General features: G+C 49.7%; 1 protein-coding gene across 6 annotated transcripts in view; it reads right to left on the reverse strand.

Moving 5' to 3' along the window:
• The window catches only part of NFRKB (nuclear factor related to kappaB binding protein), a 35,144-nt gene that overhangs the window by 10,337 nt on the left and 4,110 nt on the right, over nucleotides 1-20,697 (reverse strand). For 5 of the 6 annotated variants that reach the window (XM_057552569.1, XM_057552574.1, XM_057552570.1 and 2 more), the window contains 14 exons: nucleotides 20,073-20,274; nucleotides 14,215-14,342; nucleotides 13,406-13,580; nucleotides 12,803-12,904; nucleotides 11,977-12,050; nucleotides 11,070-11,154; nucleotides 10,523-10,703; nucleotides 9,836-9,944; nucleotides 9,507-9,633; nucleotides 9,194-9,259; nucleotides 5,919-5,998; nucleotides 5,766-5,812; nucleotides 1,621-1,681; nucleotides 1,032-1,206 (listed from right to left, as the gene is read on the reverse strand). In XM_057552569.1, the coding sequence (XP_057408552.1) occupies nucleotides 1,032-1,206; nucleotides 1,621-1,681; nucleotides 5,766-5,812; nucleotides 5,919-5,998; nucleotides 9,194-9,259; nucleotides 9,507-9,633; nucleotides 9,836-9,944; nucleotides 10,523-10,703; nucleotides 11,070-11,154; nucleotides 11,977-12,050; nucleotides 12,803-12,904; nucleotides 13,406-13,580; nucleotides 14,215-14,342; nucleotides 20,073-20,274 (1,612 nt within the window). The remainder of the gene's footprint in view (nucleotides 1-1,031; nucleotides 1,207-1,620; nucleotides 1,682-5,765; nucleotides 5,813-5,918; nucleotides 5,999-9,193; nucleotides 9,260-9,506; nucleotides 9,634-9,835; nucleotides 9,945-10,522; nucleotides 10,704-11,069; nucleotides 11,155-11,976; nucleotides 12,051-12,802; nucleotides 12,905-13,405; nucleotides 13,581-14,214; nucleotides 14,343-20,072; nucleotides 20,275-20,697) is intronic. The other variant, XM_057552575.1, reaches the window with a different exon arrangement.

Raw genomic sequence — 20,697 nt, forward strand, 5'->3', positions numbered from 1 at the left:
CATGGACACGGCCCTCTGCGGGGCTCCCGGGGGAGCTGTCCCCCACTGCTGACCAGCAGCACGTGGACACGGCCCTCTGCGGGGCTCCCGGGGGAGCTGCCCCTCCACTGCTGACCAGCAGCACGTGGACACGGCCCTCTGCAGGGCTCCCGGGGGAGCTGTCCCCCACTGCTGACCAGCAGCAGGTGGACATGGCCCTCTGCGGGGCTCCCCGGGGGAGCTGTCCCCCACTGCTGACCAGCAGCACATGGACACGGCCCTCTGCGGGCAGCTTCTTCCACACCCTTCACACTTTCAGCCAAGGCTGAAGACCCAGGACACCTGAGAGTTCAGTGCGTCCAGGAACTCAGGCAGAAAAAAGTTACAACTAACTGAAATTCAGCATTTCCTTCCATTGTGAACCAAGGTTGGCATAACCTTTGTTGGCATATGTTGCCAACCATATAATGGCAGTGCCGTGATGCTGTAATGGAAATCAGACGTTTTCTTATCACAGCACAGCTGCTGCGGACAACCCAAAATATCATTTCCACTCATCACTAGCTGGGAATTAGAGGAGTTATAAGACCTGCCACTAGATCTTGTCATTTAATATCGTAATAAAAACGTACATTTCTGCACCATAAATCTGTTTTAATATTCTGATAACAATTTCAGTATGACTGGTTTCTTTTGTAACTCTGTGCATCTTATTTTAGGCATTTAAAAACTTAATTCTGAGAAGGGGTCCAGAGTTTACCAGACTGCCAGCGACCTGTGGCATAAAAAAGGTTAAAAACCTCACCTTTGAAGGAATCCTAGTCTGGAGGAAGCAAATTCCGACACCTAAGCTAACTGTCTAGCAGCCTGTGAACAGTTCCTGAAGGAAGGCAAACATGAGCCCAGACCCCAGGAAGGAAACACGGATTCTGTGCAGATCTCTGGGGCAGAATCCCTCCTTCCGCATCCCAAACTGCAAAGCCTCCTGAAGCTACGCTGACCCTCCAGCCTTTGCAATGGGGGCGGGGGGAACAGCAGACGGAGGCACGCACCCAGGGACAAGATGGTGACGTAGGCGGGCCGGTCGGAGCGCAGCAGGGAGTGTTCCCGTGCCTTGTTGAGCGACGTCTCCTTGTCGAACACGCCCTTCACAGGCCCCACCACAGACTCGAAGCCATGCATGCGAAAGGTGAATGCCTTGTGGGGCTGGCTGTACCGGTAACGCTCCTGCCAAGAGAAGGGACGAGGCTCCTGAGTCAGTCACGGGGGCTCTCTCTAGTCACCCCGTACAGGAAGGGGTCGGCCCGGAGAAACTAAAGCAAAAAGCAAACAGGCTATTCCACTAGGAACACTGAGCCGACCACAGTGGGAAAAGGATGGTCCCCAAAAGCCAGTCACTAGCAAACAGATCAAGAGGTAAATGTGTTGTTTTGTATCTAGAAGAAAAACCATCAGAACATTTTTCATTCCCTTCCTCACACCATCTCTGCCCCCCAAAAGCAATCCCAACCCACGGAATAGCAAGGTTAAGAGTATGAGCTGCTTCCAAGAATTTGGACTCAAGGACAGTCACGCTCAGAGCTTCTCACCTCATGGCCTCACAGATACAGAGATTAACACTGGGTTCCAGCTTTTTCTTACCTGCTCCTGAAAAACTCGCTTCTCCTCTCCCGTGCTGGGCCGCACCACATAGTCAGTTCTTCTGGAACACAAAGACCTTTGGGTCCATCACCCCTTCTCCAGCACCCAGAACCACTGGGTCCATCGCCCCCTCTCCAGCACCCAGAACCACTGGGTCCATCGCCCCCTCTCCAGCACCCAGAACCACTGGGTCCATCGCCCCCTCTCCAGCACCCAGAACCACTGGGTCCATCGCCCCCTCTCCAGCACCCAGAACCACTGGGTCCATCGCCCCCTCTCCAGCACCCAGAACCACTGGGTCCATCGCCCCCTCTCCAGCACCCAGAACCACTGGGTCCATCGCCCCCTCTCCAGCACCCAGAACCACTGGGTCCATCGCCCCCTCTCCAGCACCCAGAACCACTGGGTCCATCGCCCCCTCTCCAGCACCCAGAACCAATGGGTCCATCGCCCCCTCTCCAGCACCCAGAACCAATGGGTCCATCGCCCCTTCTCCAGCACCCAGAACCACTGGGTCCATTGCCCCCTCTCCAGGACCCAGAACCACTAGTGGTCCATCGCCCCCTCTCCAGCACCCAGAACCACTGGGTCCATCGCCCCCTCTCCAGGACCCAGAACCACTAGTGGTCCATCGCCCCCTCTCCAGCACCCAGAACCACTGGGTCCATCGCCCCCTCTCCAGCACCCAGAACCATGCCCTTTGCAACACGAGTGCTGTCCATTAGTGAGTGCTCTTATCTTGCAAAGGTCAGAAGTCCACTTTCCAGATCCTGCCAAGTAGCTCCTGTTGGTTATTTCCAAAATTACTTGATTCTTAGAAATCCAGAAAGGTACTGGGTAGGTGGGAAAGAAACTGACGCCGTGTTTTACCTACTGTTTTCAGTACTGTTGCTAAGTAAGCCTAATCTAAAGGCAACAAAGAATTCAGCTTTAGAGGAACAAAGGACTTCAAATTTGTACGATGACAAGGGTGGTTCTTCTGCTTCCTAGGCAAAAGTACCAAGAAATTGAGATCAGGGAATTCCCTGGTGGTTCAGTGGTTAGGACTCCGCATTTTCAATGTCGGGGCCCGGGTTCGATCCCTGGTTGGGGAACTAAGCTCCCACAAGCCACGCAGTGCAGCCAAAAAAAAAAAAGAAATTGAGTTCTATTATGTAAGGCAATGGTTCTGCCACTTTCAGGTTGGTCCTGAGTACTGGTGTTCAGGAATCTAACTAAAGAGCTATACAACAGCATCAAAGCAATAAAACACTTAGAATACATTTAACCAAGGAGGTGGAAGATCTCTACACCGAAAACTACAAGACTTTGATTAAAGAAATTGAAGAAGACACCAGTACAAAGAAAGATACTCTATGTTCAAGGACTGGAAGAATACTGTTAAAATGCCCATATCACCCAAAGTTATCGATCGATTAATGAAGTCCCTATGAAAATTCCAACGACATTTTTCACAGAAATAGAAGAAAACAATCCTAAGATTTGTATGGAACCCCAAAAGACCCCAAACAGCCAAAGCCATCCTGAGAAAGAACAAAGCTGGAAGCATCACACTTGCTGATTTCAAACTATGTTACGAAGTTACAGTAATCAAAATAGTATGGTACTCTCATAAAAATCGACACATAAAGCAGTGGGACAGAATTGAGAGCCAAGAAATAAACCACCGCATATATGGTCAACTAATACTCGGCAAATGGCGCCAAGAATACTCAATGGGGAAAGAACAGCCTCTTCAATAAATGATGCTGGGAAAACTGGACAACCACAAGCAAAAGAATGGAACTGGACCGCTACCTTAAACTATTCACAAAAATTAACTTGAAATGGATTAGACTTCAACGTAACACCTGAAACTAAAACTCCTGGAAGAAAATATAGGGAAGAAGCTCCTGCACAATGATCTTGGCAATGATTTTTTGGAGATGACACCAAAAGCACAAGCAACAAAAGCAAAAATAAACAAGTAGGACTACCTCAAAGAAAAGCTTCTGTACAGGGGCCTTCCCTGGTGGCACAGTGGTTAAGAATTCACCTGCCAATGCAGGGGACACGGATTCAAGCCCTGGTCCGGGAAGATCCCACATGCCTCGGGGCAGCTAAGCCCATGTGCCACAACTACTGAGCCTGCGCTCTAGAACCCGCAAGCCACAACACTGAGCCTGTGTGCGACAACGACTGAAGCCCGCGTGCCTAGAGCCCGTGCTCCGCAACAAGAGAAGCCACCGCAATGAGAAGCCTGCGCACCGCAACAAAGAGTAGTCCCCACTCGCTGCAACTAGAGAAAGCCCGTGCACAGCAATGAAGACCCAACACAGCCAAAAATAAAATAAATAAATTTTTTTTAAAAAAAGCTTCTATACAAAGAAAACCATCAACAAAATGAAAAGGCAACCTACAGAATGGCAGAAAATATTTGCAAATCATACATGTGTAAGAGGTTAATATCCAAAATATTTAAGGAACTCCTACAACTCAAAAGCAAAATACCCAAATAATCCAATTAAAAAACGGGCAAAGGACCTGAACAGACATTTTGCTAAACATACACGAATGACTAACAGGTACACGAAAAGGTGCTCAACATCACTAATCATCAAGGAAATACAAATCAAAACCACAATGAAATATCACTTCACATCCGTTAGAGTACCTATTACCAGAAAGACAAGAGATAACAAGTGTTGGCGAGGATGCAGAGAAAAGGAAACCCTTGTGCACTATGGTGGGAATGCAAACTGGTGCAGCCGTTATGGAAAGCAGTATGGACGTTCCTCAGAAAACTGAAAACAGAACTACCACATGATCCAGCAATCTTACTTCTGGGAATATTTCCGAAGGAAATGAAACCACTATCTCAAAGAGGTATCTGTACCCCCATGTTCACTGCATTATTTACAAGAGCCAAGACATGGAAACCACTGTGATAGGTAAGTGTCCATCAGTGGATGAATGGATAAAGAAAATGTGTGTGTACACGTACACACACACACACACACAGTGGAATGTTATTCAGTCATTAAAAAAAGTAGGAAATTCTGCCATTTGCAACAACATGGATGGATCTAGAGGGTATTATGCTTAGTGAAATAAGTCAGTGAAAGACAAACACTGTAAGATCTCACTTACATGTGCAACCTAAAAGAAGCGTAACTCACAGAAACAGAGCCTAAAATGGTAGTTACCAGGGGATGGGGGAAATGGGGAGACACTGGTTAAAGTTATAGAAAGTTCTATGGATCTAACAAACAGCATGGTGACTACAGTCAACAATACTGCATCATATCAGCACGGTGCTTTGTGACCGCCTGGGGGGGTGGGATGGGGAGGGTGGGAGGGAGGGAGATGTGGGAGGGAGGAGATATGGGAACGTGTGTATATCTGTAGCTGATTCACTTTGTTATAAAGCAGAAACTAACACACCATTGAGAAGCAATTATACTTCAATAAAGATGTTTAAAAAAGAAAAAAAAAAAAAATACTGCATCATATACTTGAATGTTGCTAAGAAAGATCTTAAATGTTCTCACTACAAAAAAAGAACTGGTAATTATGTAAGGTGACAGATGGGTTAACTACCCTTACTGTGGTAATCACTTCACTATATATATATATATATGTACATATGTGTGTGTGTGTGTTTACATATATACATAAATAAAATCAACACGCCGTACACCTTAAACTTACACAATGCTTTGTCAATTGTATCTCCACAGAGCTGGGGGGAAAAGGGACCATGACAGACTGGAAACAGTCACATGAGATGATACAAAGGCTCAGGACGAGGTCGAGACCTAAATCCCAGCCTGGGTCCTGTCACTCACCCTCACACCTCCATTTCTTTGTGGGTAAAATGAGGAAGATGGGCTGGATGACCCATTCTCCAGCGGGAACCGAAGGGGGGACCGGGGAAGAGCATGCACCTACAGGTGGGTCCCACCTCCTCAGAGACTCACAGGGAAACACTTCCACTGCTGGGAGCGTGCCGCGCCTTAGGGAGGCTGAGGCCGACGAGGACCAGTGGATCCCGGCATCTCAAGCCCACTCTGGCTCTAACATACACGGATGTGTCAGCACAACCAGGGCAGCACTTAGATGATGCTTTCTTGGGGCACCACCCTCCGTTAGGGTACTATACTCACACCCGAGGCACAGGCGTTGTGGCGTCTGAGCTGTCTTCATTTTCTTGCTGGAGAGAAGGAAAGCAGGAACAGGTAAATGGACTGAAGGATTCTGGCTAACTCAGGGTTCTGGAAGCCCAACACGAGAGAGCTGGTAGTTCTCAACAAACATACCTTACAGAAGGCCTGGTCTTTAGTTTCCAGCCACAGCTGGAAGAGTGCAGCTAATTCCTTTTCATTATCTTGCGACTGGCCTATTAGAACAAAAAGGCAAAAAGTAATAACATGATCTAAGGATATGACCTGAGGATGCCACTTCCTCCTTACTTGCTGTATCTACACCTGGACCTGTAGCAATGGTCCTGTACACAGAACACCCCTCTGCCTGGACATCCACAGGCAGAGTGAAACTGGACCCCTGTCTGACACCGCTCGCAGAAATTAGCTGGAAGGGATTAAACACTTACCCTGCTGGATTACCGTGAAGGGTCCGCATGGACACCCGTACGCACGGTCCAGCAGCCCCCAAACTCCTCAGTCGCGTGACCTCACTGGCCCCCTCCCCCCACTCCAGCCTCTCACTCCCACTATCACAACTGGACCTTGTTATTCCCCAAAACGGGACTCTTCAAAATGCCTAATCCAGTTTCTCAACCCTGGCTACGCCTAAGAATCACCTGGGAACTTTTAAAAATGCCAAGGCTCGGGCCCCACTCAGCCAATTAATCAGAACCCCTGGGGGTAAGGCCCAGGTACCAGCATTTTTAAAAAGCTTCCCAACTGGCGGCAGCGCACGGCCAGGACTGGGAACCTTCAACTAACCCCGCATCCTGCTCTGTGGCCGCAGCGGCCTCCCCTCCCTTCCCCTCCCCTCTCCGCTGTCTACCCTCGCCCTCCAAAACGTTACCTGGACTCCACAGCACTGCTGGTCCAGACACCCCACTTTCCTGCCCCCTCAGCCCCTCCCTTCACACTCCCCCGACTCGGCTGAGGGCCCACGCCCCTCACTTCAACGACACGCCGAGCAACACAGCAATACCTAACACCTCTCTCTTCCGTCTCTGCATCACTTCCGTCCAGCAAAGCTCGCGTCCTAAACCAGCCACACCCTCCACTGGGGCAGCTGCCGGCTGCCGGCGACAAGGCCCCAAGACAGGCAGAGAACGCCTCCACCAATGAGCGAACAGCCCCCGTCACCGGCCCTCAATCTGCCCGCGAGCCCCGCGCTGGCCGGCCTCCCTGCCCGCTGGACAGCAGCTGCCCCGCTCTTCTCCACCGCCCTTCCCGCGCACCGCAGGCCTCCCGCCTCCCACAGGAAGGCCACAGACCCACCCCCTCAACCTCCCCGCGGCGGCTCCTCCACCCCCGCACGGATGCGCTGCCTCCCGCCAGCTGAGGCCGGCCCCTCCCCGCCGGGAATCCACCCTATGACAGGTGTCCCCTTCTCTGCTGTCCCTCTCCACCGACACTTAAGTCCTCTCCTGGCCACGAGCCCCGCCTCTTCTGCTCCCCTCCGCCGCCAAACCTCTAGAAAGCGCTGTCCACGCTCACTGTCCCTTTAACCAGGGGGACTGGGAAACGTTTTCCTGCCTGCAGGAAAGGGGGCCTGATCGGTAGCACGTGCAGACCTCTGCGGTGTACGTGAAGGTCAGCAAACCGCTTCTGGAAACGAAGTTTTGTGGCCGTTTGTTTACACCCTGTCTCCGGCTGCCGTGCACAGGGCAGAGCTGAGCAGCCACAGCGGAAAGCATCTGGCCCACAGGCCTGAGACACTTACTACCTGGTCCTATTAGGGCAGCCTCCCCCAGCCGACTCCCCGCCACCAGCCGGACAGGCGGGAAGAGCTGCAGCCAGCCTCACGAGCGGCCTCGGCTCTCCTCTGCCCGCCACCGGCGTCGCCCCACTAAGGAATCACTCCTCCAAGGGAGTCATCACTTCTTCCATGTCCACAAATCCAGGCTTGACCTTCCTGAACCTTAGGAACAACAAGGTTAACGACCACTCCCCACCTGCTGACTCTCGGACCTCACAGCGTCCTCCTGACTCTGCGGTCACGGCCCCTCCCGTGTCCCCACTCAGCCTCCGCCACCTTGGAGCTTATCAATGCTTAGTCCCAGGCCCTCTTTCCTCCTCATTCTCCCCATGCCTTTGACTGCACTTACTGCACATGTGCCCACAGCTTTCCACCCTGACTGTGGGTCTGGACTCTAAACCCACTGCCTACTTAACGTGTCCACTTCAACACCCCAAAGGCAGCATGTGCACAGCTACACTCACGCGCCTCACCCTCGCCCAGGCCTGGACGTCCTCCCCAGCTGCCTACGTCGATGACGGACCCCCATCCGCCAGGTGCAAATCTAGCAGGAGTGACACCTGACTGCCCTCCTCCTTCACTCGCCACACCCAATCCACAACCACGTCCCCCGGCTTCTACCACCTACAGCTCTCAAATTCATCCATCCTCTCTACCCAGGTGCAACATCCTCTCTGCGCAGGCCTGTGTGACCTCCGCTGGAACGTCCCTGCGTCACTGACCCACACGGCTCCCCTCCGCCTGCCTGGCTCATCCCTAGTCGTTGTTAAGACCGCTGCTCAAACGACCTTCCCCAGGAAGGCCCTCCCGGACGCCACACGCATGCCACACCAGTGCCTCATTACAAACGCCCACCCCTACCGGCACTTTCCCCTTACAGAATGGCTAAGTTTGTCATTTCATTCGAATGAGTACTTGTTCCCCAAACAAACTCCACGAGGGGAGCACGCTGCCTCCCTCACAAACCATTACACCCCCGGCACCTAACAGTGCGTGACACCTAGAAGGTTAATCCACACTGTAAGCAATGAACGTATCCACTACTTTCACAACCTTCTCTCCATGTTTCTCTTCATAGACCACTGGACAGAGTGGAGAAAGGTTTGTCCATTTCCACAGGAAATCAACACTGAATCTTCCTCTCATCACCAAGTTATTTCAGGTACATGTTACTACAACTTACGCAGTAAGTGGGACTTCACAAATTTATAAGAAAAAGAAACTGTTCTTTAGAAATAGCTTACTGAGGGCTGCCCGACACATTATCCTCAATAGCAAAACCCATTTTAGGAAAGAAAAACAATTATATTACTACAAATTAACCTAAAACCATAGATACGGTTGACATAAATGTAGGTGCTATTGTAAAAAAAAAAAAAACCCCACAGATTTCAATTCAGCCAGCCCCAGAGTGCATCGGAATTGAAGGGCAATGTCACCTCAGCCAAATCCCAACGGGGGTGAACTCAGACCCTGAGAACTTCTTGAAGGACTCTTTTACTGAGCAGAATAAGGTTTAATGTTGCCTTTTTCAACAGCCTCCTGGCACACACTGACTGCAAGGCACAAGAAGCTCAGGGGAGAAAACGAGAGAAAGAGAACCTACTGTGACAGGCAGGTGACGTGCGTTACTCACCAAGCAACTTCCACTGCTGGGTTTTCTCTTTGAAGCCAACAAATGGAGAGAAGCTGGAAGGTACAGCTGCAAGAAATGGATCCCATGAACAAGCTACACAGGTCAGAGAGATTGCTAAACTCAGAATAACTGACACCCCTGAGCTCCGAGATAACTTCTGTATGTTAATGGTGTATCAGGACAGCAGAGACCTCCAAGGCATGGCATCGCAGCATGCAAAGCCACAACAGATGTAACCAGTAAAGCTGCAGTCTACTATGAGAATTAGACAAAGCGGGGTAAATACTGGGCCCTACAGAACAAAGTACCTTACCACGGCTTTCTCCAGCAAGATACTGCAGGGCTGGTAACACCAACTCTGCCCAGTTGGGGGCCGCAGAGAACCAGCTATTGAGGGAGCTGGCTGGAGACGACTGCCAGTCCAAAACTCGCTCCTCTAGCTGAAGGAGAATAAAGGCAGAATCCGGTTAGATTTCTATTCCACGCCAGCGATTTCAAGGCTGTGCCAGAACGAGCTGGCTATGTCTGTCCAGTCTGCTCAAGTCACAAAGCAAGTCAGCTATGGAGCTTCGCGGGGAACCCAGAGCTGAAGATTTCTACAATATGAAACTGCTACACACTTGGCTTTTCCAGAACTCTTACCATAGGAAGGCTAGCCTGCCCCTCCAGCAACAAGATCTCCAAGAGAAGAGAGAAGAAGCTGGAAGATATTTCATTGATTCCAAGGCAAGGCTTGAGGTCTTCGAGAGGCCTAATGAGGGAAGAAAAATATAAGAACCACCAAAAAGGGCTTCCCTGGTGGCGCAGTGGTTAAGAATCCGCCTGCCAATGCAGGGGACACGGGTTCAAGCCCTGGTCCCGGAAGATCCCACATGCCATGGAGCAACTAAGCCCGTGTGCCACAGCTACTGAGCCTGCACTCTAGAGCCCGCAAGCCACAACTACTGAGCCCGTACGCCACAACTACTGAAGCCTGCGCACCTAGAGCCCGTGCTCCGCAACAAGAGAAGCCACTGCAATGAGAAGCCCGTGCACCGCAATGAAGAGTAGCCCCCGCTCGCTGCAACTAGAGAAAGCCCGTGTGCAACAACGAAGACCCAACGCAGCCAAAAATAAACAAATTAAAAAAAAAAAAAAAAAAACCACCAAAAAGACCAAGAACACATGCCTAGGTTGCTTTAGATCCTCCAAGCCTCCTAGCCGTCATAAAAAAGCTCAGTGAAAGCCCACACCATACACGTTCCCCAGCAGGACCCCTGGGACCTAGGGCTCTCAAGAAGCACCAGTTCTGGGGACAGCCCTGAGCCACGACCCCCGCTGCTCACTTACTCCTCCTTGATAGCGGGTATGGCCAGTGGAGACGGTGCCTGTGAGAGGGGTGGGAGCCCTTCAGTACCACTTAGGGGTTCCGCCAGATCCTCTGCCTCTGATTTGATCATTTTTATTTTCTTCTTCTTCCTTTCCTCTTTTTCCTTAACCTTTTTTTTAAGGACAGCCAAGTCATATAGTGCTGGGGAAAAAAAGCAACTCAAGTCACAGAACTGCATTTTCTACATCAGGAAATGAGGAGTCTTATCAGGAGTATATTATTTTCCCAAGGCCCACCAGAAAAACAAAGAAAAGTCTCAGTAGTAAGACATATAGTTTCGTTTTGTTTTTTTTTTTTAAACCAAACTCAATGAGTGCTTTAAAGAGTCAATGATCTGTTGTACTGATTTTATATTCACTCTCCACCTACAAATCCATAAGAAGCAGTAACGATATAAAGGCTATCAGCAAGAAGGACGCTGTGGTTTCCTTTTCTTTTGCAATACATAGAGAGGCCTGCGTAATCTAACACCACAGTCGATGGCCACCTACAGAGGACGTCACTTACCTGCTAGAGAGCCCTTCCTGCCGGCATTTACTCGAGTCATGATGTCATTGAGAGTCAGGTCCCCCGTCAAAAGGTCTGGGTGATCCTAGACGTGATATTCAGAGATTTGTTATGGAGGTCCAAAAGAGGAGCTAAAACTGTTGATTTTCCCAATTTACAGATAAAACTAGAGGTTACGTGTACTTGAGGTACTTGTGTTGAATTTAAAACGTACAGAGATAAAAACTATTGCTCTTCATAATGGGGTAGGGGAGAACCAAGTTCCAACCCTTCACGTGTGGCATTTAGTTTATAAAGCTCTTTTGCGTTCCTTATCTTATATGCTCTTCAGTCTTGTTAAGTGGTATTTTACAAAGACTGAAAACAGGATTCAGAGAAGTTAAGGGATTTGCCCAACATCATAGTAACTGGAAAAGACAGAGACAGAACTCAGTTCTAACCCCAACATGAGACTCTTCCCATCTCACCACTCTGCCTTGATGAACTGCCTTTCCTTCCTCCACCATGATCTCTGGCTCAGCGTTACCTCGATTTGGTGGAGCAGAGGAACAGAAATGTAAAACGTGGGAAAAGCACAGGCTCTGAGCGCTTGGCTCTGCCACTTACTGGCCGTCGGGCGTCAGACAAGCTCCCTGGGCTCTCCAAGCCCTGCTAAACGGACGAAAGGATTCACACAGCAGTGTCGTCCTAAAGACTGGATCAGACACGGCGGTAAGCGTGCCTTATAAAGTCAAAGCATCTGTCTTCTCTGCACATCTTTAGTGTTACTGGCCCTCCCATGCTGCTCCTGTCCCCTAACAAGGATACGGAAAAGGGACTAATAACGTAGTGACTGCCTGTATCATCCCAGGACAGCTGATCCGGGGAATCAGACTGAAAACCTACTGACCACCCCCTCCAATCTTACTGGTTGGTGTTTCCGCTTCTCATGGTGCTTCTTTAGCATTAATTTCAGGTCACTGTCCCCCAGTTCTATTTTATCTGAGAGAAAAGGAACCAAACCACATGGACGGTCATTCACTTCCACAACGCTCAAATTCACATCTTTCTGGTCACTTGTAATACTGGAAAGTGAGATACTTTCTGTGTTTCCCTTCTGACCTGTGTACTACAAGCACCAACAATCCTGAAACAGTCACAGGCTCTACTCTGCAGCTTTTCTGTACACTCATCAATAACAACGACCTCGGTACTCAGCTGCTCCTAGAACACCTAGAAGTTTCTTAACATTCTTCTTTGACTCCTATCCCAACTAAAAATAGTCTCTAATTTCACAGACATGCCAAGAAACTGCTGTGGCTCTGGTTACCCCTTTTGTTCTATTATTGAATTATCCCTTAGTATTATTTTGGGGGTTTTTTTTGGTTGTTGTTTTTGTTTGTTTTTTGGCTGCGCCAGGCAGCATCTTAGTTCCCCAACCAGGGACCGAACCCGAGCCCCCTGCAGTGGAAGCATGGAGTCTTAACCACTGGACCACCAGGGAAGTCCCGATATTGTTATTTTAAGATTCTGCTTTCTTGAGGCCAAAATGCCAGCTGATCAGCTCCTAAGAGAAATTTTCAAAACAAAGGACAGAAGGCCAGCTGGCCTACCTACCTGCGGAAAAGTGGAGCTACACAAAACCTTCCCCAGGTCTCCTCATTCTAAGGAACACCGCTCTGCTTTCCAGGCAGGCAGAACCCAGTCTCCCACCCCGAGGCAGTCCTCAGACCCACGCCCAGAGCCCCACTCACCTGCAGTCTTCATGTCCGTGGTGGAAAGCGTGGGCACCACCCTGAGGGGCACCGCAGGGCTAGGAGAGCGCGCTGGAGAGCTCGGGAGCCACGAGCTGAGATCTGCAAAAGAAAAGTTTTCTTGTAAATCCAACCTGCCTGCGGACTCCAGCAGGGGAGACTGGGTAAGTGGCTCCTTGGGCTCAAGAAGGCTAAGCCAACAAGAGGGAGGCCAGGCTCCACCATTCCTTCCTGACCCTTCCCCAGACGGACTGCGGCACTTGAGTCAGTGCAAAGGCTCTTCCGGGAGGACAGACTTCAACAGCGGCGGGTCACACTGCAGAGGTCACAGTCACTATTACTCTCCTGCGGGGAGAGTGGTTCTCTCGAGCAGCCGACTGGACCAGCGCGCCTGCTGGGAGGGCCCCGCGTGCGCCTGAGCGCCAAGGGCGGCGAGGTGTGCAGTCACAGCCACCCAACGGCTCTGAGCATCACCACGCGCCCAGACAAACCACAGGGACGGCCTCCTCGCGGGGAAATGGCTACCACGGCCTCCAACCAGACAAGCAGCTGCAGCTGTGGACCGATGAGACACAGACGGTGTGGGGCACGGAGGACACATACCCTCCTCGTCCGACGACAGGGCCGAGTCCCCGCACTCCTCCTTCACTTCCCGCAGGACCTTCAAGTAGCGCTGCTGGGTGCGCCACTCCCGCTCCTCGGGGGTGCGGGACGGTGAGGGGCGCTTCTGCCGGGAGGGGAGGGCGGGACCGCTCCGCCGGGCCATCTCCAGCAGGTCCTGGGAGAGATCGGATGGGATGGGGGCACGGCCTCAGCCACAGCTTGTCCTGCCACGCTCCCCGAGTCTACACGTTCTTCTCTTCTTTGTTAGCAAGCTCGGTTCCCTCCTTCCAAATCAAAGGGGCCTGTGCTGATTATGATGGAAAACCCCCAATCTGAGCGCTGCGCTGCTCCATCGAGAATGAATACTTACGCCCGACACCGAAGTATCTCCATACCGAAGCTTAAAGGACCACTAAGAGCCAGAACTACTCTGCCCCAAGGCATCCCAAGGCTGGTCCAGACCCAGAGCCGCTGAGCCTGGCACCCATCAGGCATCCAAACATGAACTTGAGGGCAAGCTGGTTCTCCTGCACGACCCACCATGGATCTGAAAGCTACCTCTTTTTCTGGGTAAATACAGAAGCTACAATATTTCATCAATTTTAAGATGTATCCTTCTTCTGTTCCTGTTCTAACGTATCTGAAATCAGGATACATCTTAAAACGTATCATAAGAAGGAAGGATGCACTTGGTCGTGTCGGGGCTTGATGGGCAGCTTCCTTCCTCAGTGGTATCTTTTGCTCTTGCCCCTGATCTGCCCCTTTGGGTCACCAGGTGTGAGTCCCACGCAGCTCCCAGGGGCACTTACGCTCCGCGAGGCCAGGATCTGCTTCAGCAGCCGGTGGAAGTACTGCTGCTGGGAGCTGAGGTAGCGTTTGTACTGCGACCGGAAGCACAGCTGCCTGTACTTGACCACCTCGGGGTTGAAGTGTCCGTCTGCAAAGAACAGGCACAGCCACGCGTATCTGTCAGCCACCCATCAGCAAGGGCTGGGGAGGCGGCCAGCTCTGCACCAATGGGAGGATAGCGTGGGGAAAGGGGAGCCTACGGTCCAGGGGGAGAGACAGAAAGCACGTAAGCCAGTACTCAACTCTCTGACGTGCTGCCAGGAAACCAACCTAAAACAACCGAAGAGAGCGAGAAGAGTGACACCAGGAAAGGAGCCCCTAAGGAAGGCGACTTAAGATGAGGCCCGATCAGAGCAACTGTGGGAAGACGTTAACAACTGATAAACATAGGTAAGTTTTACGGATGTGCATCATACGTTATTAGTTTTCAACTTTTCTGTATGTTTAAAAAATTTCAGGGCTTCCCTGGTGGCACAGTGGTTGAGAATCTGCCTGCCAATGCAGGGGACACGGGTTCAAGCCCTGGTCTGGGAAGATCCCACATGCCACGGAGCAACTGGGCCCATGAGCCACAATTATTGAGCCTGCGCATCTGGAGCCTGTGCTCCGCAACAAGAGAGGCCGCGACAGTGAAAAGCCCGCGCACCGCGATGAAGAGTGGCCCCCGCTTGCCACAACTAGAGAAAGCCTTCGCACAGAAACGAAGACCCAACACAGCCATAAATTTTAAAAAAAATTTCAAAACGAAAAATTGGGAGGAAAATTAAGTAGGAATTTTTAAAATAAAAATAGGGAAAAGGCAGAAGGAACAGCATGTGCTAAGGCAGGCCCTGAAGCAAGGAACAATGTGCCCACTCCAACCCCTGAAGAAATGTTGGTGTGAGGAAAGCAGAGGGGCTTAGCCGAGGAGGGGCCAAGATGACCTGTGAAACTGGCCAGACGTCACACCACACAGAAACCACCGCACAGTCTGGACTTTATCCTGAGTGTAGTGGAAATCAGCTGAAGGGTTTAAAGCAGGAGAATAACACAGCTGAGAGCAAAAGAGAAAGAAGAAAACCACTGCAGTGATCTAGGAGAGGGACGACAGTGGCCTGGTCGGACCTCTGCCCCCATACCCAGGGTAGAGCCAAGGCACCAGGAGGCCTGCAGGGTCCTTCCTTGTGGGTCCCGTGTATCTCGGCCTCATCCTCCAACAGCCTCTCTTTTGCTCACTCCACCGCGGCCCACGCTGTTTCCTGAAGTACCGTACTTTTCACAAAGCCGTTGTCCTTAAAGTCCCCTCTGCCTTTTCGCAAAGCCTTTGTCCTTAAAGTCCCCTCTGCCTGCAAGGCTTCCTACTAACACCCAGTACTTCACGGCTTGCTCGTCGTACCTTCACTGAGTCTCTGTCCGAACGCACCTCCACAGAGAAGCCCTGCCCAACCACCAGCTCTGAACCAGCTCCCTCCCGTCACTTCCAGACCCATTACCCTTCCTGCGTGACACCAACAAACACCTGCTTGTCTATTATCTTGTTTTCCCCTATTAGAATGTAAAGTCATGACTGTATCTCCAGAAGCTTGAAGAATGTCTGGCACATATTAGCTGATCAGTGAGTAGTGGTTATGTGAATGGCAGTAGAGAGACTTCAGATATATTTCGAGGGAGAAAGATTAGACCTGCTGTTAGTTTGGATGCTGGGGCAGGAAGGGGAACATGGTACCTAGATCACCGGACACGAGCAACTCGTACCATTGCGGGAGCCGCGATGAGAGAGGTCCGTTTTGGAATATTAGATTTGAGTAGGTTGCTACGAAGTGAACTAAGGGGAAAGATGGAGACGCTAACCTCAGAAGGCTAAAATGAGGCACTGAAGTACACGGTGTTTCTTTTTTTATTTTTTAAATTCCAACCACTTTAATGATATTCCAAGGTAACGAAAAACAGCAAACACTTAGAACAGGACCTGACACGGAACTGTCACCACATAAGGAGGGCCTTGCATATATTAACTCACTTCGTCTTCACAACCACCCCACAAAGAAGTACTACTGCATCCTCATTTTACTGAAGAGCCTGAAGCATGGAGAAATTAAATAACTTGCGCAAGGTTACACAGCTAATAAAAGGGGAAATTAGGTCTGAACCCGGGCAGTCCAGCTCCAGAGCCGCTCCTAGCCACCGCGTTATGCTGCCTGTTGCAGGGAGATAGGGAATTTGACCTTCAAGAAAAGAGGCAAGAATTCAAATTGGATGAAAGTTCTACTTCTTTGCCTCTGTACTTCTCCAAAGTCACCTTCCTTCAGTCTTTAGTTTCCCCCACCAAGATAGTCAAATGCTCTATTAAAATAACATTTCGAGGGACTTCCTGGTGGCGCAGTGGTTAAGAATCCGCCTGCCAGTGCAGGGGACATGGGTTCAAGCCCTGGTCCAGGAAGATCCCACATGCCATGGAGCAACTAAGCCCGTGCACCACAACTACTGAGCCTGCGCACTAGAGCCCATGAGCCACAACTACTGAGCCCACGTGCCTAGAGCCCATGCTCCGCAACAAGAGAAGCCATCACAATGAGAAGCCCGTGCACCGCAACGAAGAGTAGCCCCTGCTCACCACAACCAGAGAAAGCCCGTGTGCAGCAATGAAGACCCAATGCAGCCAAAAATAAATAAATTAAATACATAAATTTATTTTTAAAAATAAATGAATAACATTGCGAGTACATCAACTTAAAGAAAATATATTATTAAAATTAAACTGCTTTTATTATTCTTAATGTGGGTACTGGAAATTTTTTAATTGAACGTGTGGCTCACGTAACATTTCTATTGGCGGCACTGGGCCAGAGAGCAGCGGCAAAAGAGAATGCAGCACCGGGGAAGTTGGTAAACCAGGGGCAACAGAGCCTGGTAGGCTGTGAATTTTATTCCAAGTGAAGGCAACTGGTAAACACTCTGAAAAGCAAAGTTCTGAGATGCTCACGCTGGTGGCTGTGTGGAGATGGTGGCTGGAGCAGCCCCGGCGAGAGCCCCCCCGAGAAGAGCTGGTGGGTGAGAGCAGGCAGGCGGGGAGGGAGAGGGGGCCTAACGGCAGGAGCAGAGGCAGAAAGAGCGAGCGGGTGAGGGCTCAGCAGAGAGAGGGGTGCGGGGAGGGGGGGAGGGCGTCTGAGGCACGGGAGGAAGCCGGGGCGGGGAGGGCCACAGCTGCAAAGCGGGGGAGTCTCACGACGACGGAGGTCAAGGCATCAAACGCTACAGACGGGTTAAGGAGAGAACAGAAGAGCCATATGCTGGTTTGCAAATTACACATTCACTGAAAAGAAATGGAGCAGAGGAAAAAGCAAGCACTGGAACAACTAGCAAAATAGGAATTTGGACCACACGTTAGATAACAACACGTCGGTGTTAAATTTTATACTGAAATACAGAACTTAAGTACAGAATTTAAATTAAATACAGTATTTTCTAATTTCTGAATTCGATCATTTCTGGTTACCTAAGAGAATGTTCTTGCTCTTCAAAGATGAGCGCTGAAAAATTAGGAGTCTTAGGTCTGCAATACTCTCAAGTGGTTCAGCAAAAATAAAAATAGTGGTAATAGGTACAATAATGACAAGAAAAAAATGTGGCAAAATATTCATAGTTAGTGAACTTGGTAAGGAGTATGTGCGTGTCAATTATAAATTCTTGCCACTTTTCTGTAGGTTTGAAATTTAAAATTTAGAAAGTCGAAGGTGTTGGCAGGCATAGGGAACAGCCACCAGGGGACGGCGGCTATGGATGCCTTTCAAGAAGTTCCGAGAAAAGGGAAAATGACAGAGGACAACGAAGGGGACAGATGGTTAAGGACTTTTTTAGTGTGAGACCCTCGACCACATCTACAGGCTGAAAAAGAAGGAGTGGAGTAAATACACGTGGTAGAACGGTTCACTGAGAAACGAGGTCCCGGAGGACGTAAAACATGAGAGGATCAAGAGCAGAGGTTAACCTTAAACAGACGAAAAAATCCTTCCTCCGAGACAAGTAAAAGTAGGTCAGGAGGGAAACGACTACAGTGTGCTGGGGGGAGGCTGGAAGTGGGAAGCTGGAGCTCATGACGACGACCCTTTCCTGTAGGAAACAGAAGGCAAGGGAGCTCGACAAGCACCTGGAACTTATGGAAAAGGTGAGTTTTTAAAACAGAACCAGAAAAGATAAGCAAAAGTAAAAGCACACCTAAAGCAATGCCAGCTCAGTCAAGACGCATAACCACAATAACCATGGTAACGCAACTGTCCGCAACACCAAGGGACCTGAAACATGACACCGGACATCGCAGAACTCCTGCCTTGCATTCCTTGTTTGCATCCTTACCTGACCATCACACTGTTTTGGAAGGAAACGTGCCAACGTTACAGACAGTCCCTGATACGGCCTCTACTACCAACCAGGCCTACCAGCTTATCCCACCTGAGACCCTGGCTTCAGCGACTTAAAACACTGGCCAACCAGAATGGAAATCCTCCTTAATGATCCACCAAAGGAGGGAATGTTCATTTTAAACCTGAAGATAATGCGGTTTGAAATGACAAGCTTATTCCCTCCAGTCTTTTTGCAGCTGTCAAGCTGTCCAGTTTCACAAATTCAAGATGTGCTGTCTTTCAGGGCCTCCAGCCAACGCAAAGTCACCCCAGAAAGCGGGAAGGGAAGAAGCATCCTCTGCTCCTCTCCACTGGACAGAGAGCAAACTGTGACTGAAGAGTGGCCCCAAACCATTCTGGAATCCCCAATGTAATGACCGGTTCAGGCAAGGGTCAGTGGATGCTAAAACCGCTGGGTAAAACAAATGCTTTTGGAAAATAAGATTATCACATGGTCCCTAAATATCACCCTACAGATTGCTTCTTAATTATAGGGGGAAAAAGGTGCCCTTACAGTTAGTAGCTCTGGCAGATACCACAGAGCCAAGTGATCGAAAGCCTCCCTACCAACAATGCAAGACTTGACATCACATATCCCCTGAGTGGAGGGATGAGAAAGAAATGACATTTCCCATCTCCTTTCTGGGCAAAATGTTTAACCCAAAACGAATTATAAGGAAGCAACATGACAACTCCCCAGAAAGCAAGACATTTTACAATTCAAGTGTCCTGGGCTCTTCACAAGTGTATTTTCAAAGACAAGGGAAAAAAGGCAGAGGGCCCTAGACTCAGGGAGCTGAGAGACAGAAGATCCAAACACAACACATGAATCTTGAGTGGATCCTGGATTTAAAAGCCAACTATAAAGGACATTGGGAACAACTGAGAAAACCTGAATATGGGATATTCTACGCTATCACTTGTTCAATGTAAAGTTTCTTGGGTGTGAATTTAAGACTGTGACTATGTGGAAGGATGTCTTTGCTAAGAGATACACACACGCTGAAGTGCTTGGTGGTAAAGTGTCAGGTTTTCTGCAGAAAAAAATGTGTCTGTGCATCACACACACATACATCCATGCGATAAACCAAATGGTAAACTGTTTTTAATAATTTTTGAACACTAGTCATAAAGGGTGCCTCTAAGACGCTAATAATGTTTTACTTCTTGATCTGGGTGGTGGTTACCCAGCTGAGTTTATATAACACATCAATGAGCAATACAATTATGATTTATATGTCTCCTATGTAAGTTAAAAATTTTTATTAAAAAAAAGACAAAAAAAAAAAGAACGGCCTAGGCAGCAAAGTGTTGCATGAAAGCACTTGGAGTCAGTGTCTACACATAAAAATAGAATAAAACGAAGAAAGGAGTACGCACAGAAGTGGGTGTGTTCCCACCCTCCACTCCTCTCAGAACAAGAACGCTGAGCTACACACCTCGGAAAAGCTTCTGGGCGATGTGCAGAGGGTTTCCAAAGCGGAAGTTCTCCCCACTGAACAGGGCGAGGACGAGCTCATCCTGCTGGTCGATACCGTCCTCCGGAAAGCGCGGCAGAAACTGCTGGAGGTGCTCACGCTGCGAGTCGCTCAGTACTTCCCGCCACGTTGAGAAGCTGACTACGTCAAAGAAGATCTCGGGCTGGGAGAATCAGGAAAAGCAGGAGGAAAGTGAGCAAGAAAAAAATGAAGTTTTTAAGTTTTTTGTGCATAAGTGGGTAACATACGCATAACATAAAATCTACCATTTTGTCCATTTTTGAGTGTATGGTTCAGTGGCATTAAGTACAATCACAAAGTTGTGCAAAAATCACCGTCATCCAAGTTTTTACGTTTTTTAAACAAACGAAAATTCCACTGATCTTTACTCAATTCTCAAAACTTGAGAGATCAGGGCTTCCCTGGTGGCACAGTGCTTAGGAATCCACCTGCCAATGCAGGGGACACGGGTTCGAGCCCTGGTCTGGGAAGATCCCACATGCCGCGGAGCAACTAAGCCCGCACGCCACAACTACTAAGCCCACGTACTGCAACTACTGAAGCCCGCGTGCCTAGAGTCCATGCT

The sequence above is a fragment of the Balaenoptera acutorostrata genome, chromosome 9, assembly GCF_949987535.1.
Source record: "Balaenoptera acutorostrata chromosome 9, mBalAcu1.1, whole genome shotgun sequence".
NCBI classification, from domain to species: Eukaryota; Metazoa; Chordata; class Mammalia; order Artiodactyla; family Balaenopteridae; genus Balaenoptera; species Balaenoptera acutorostrata.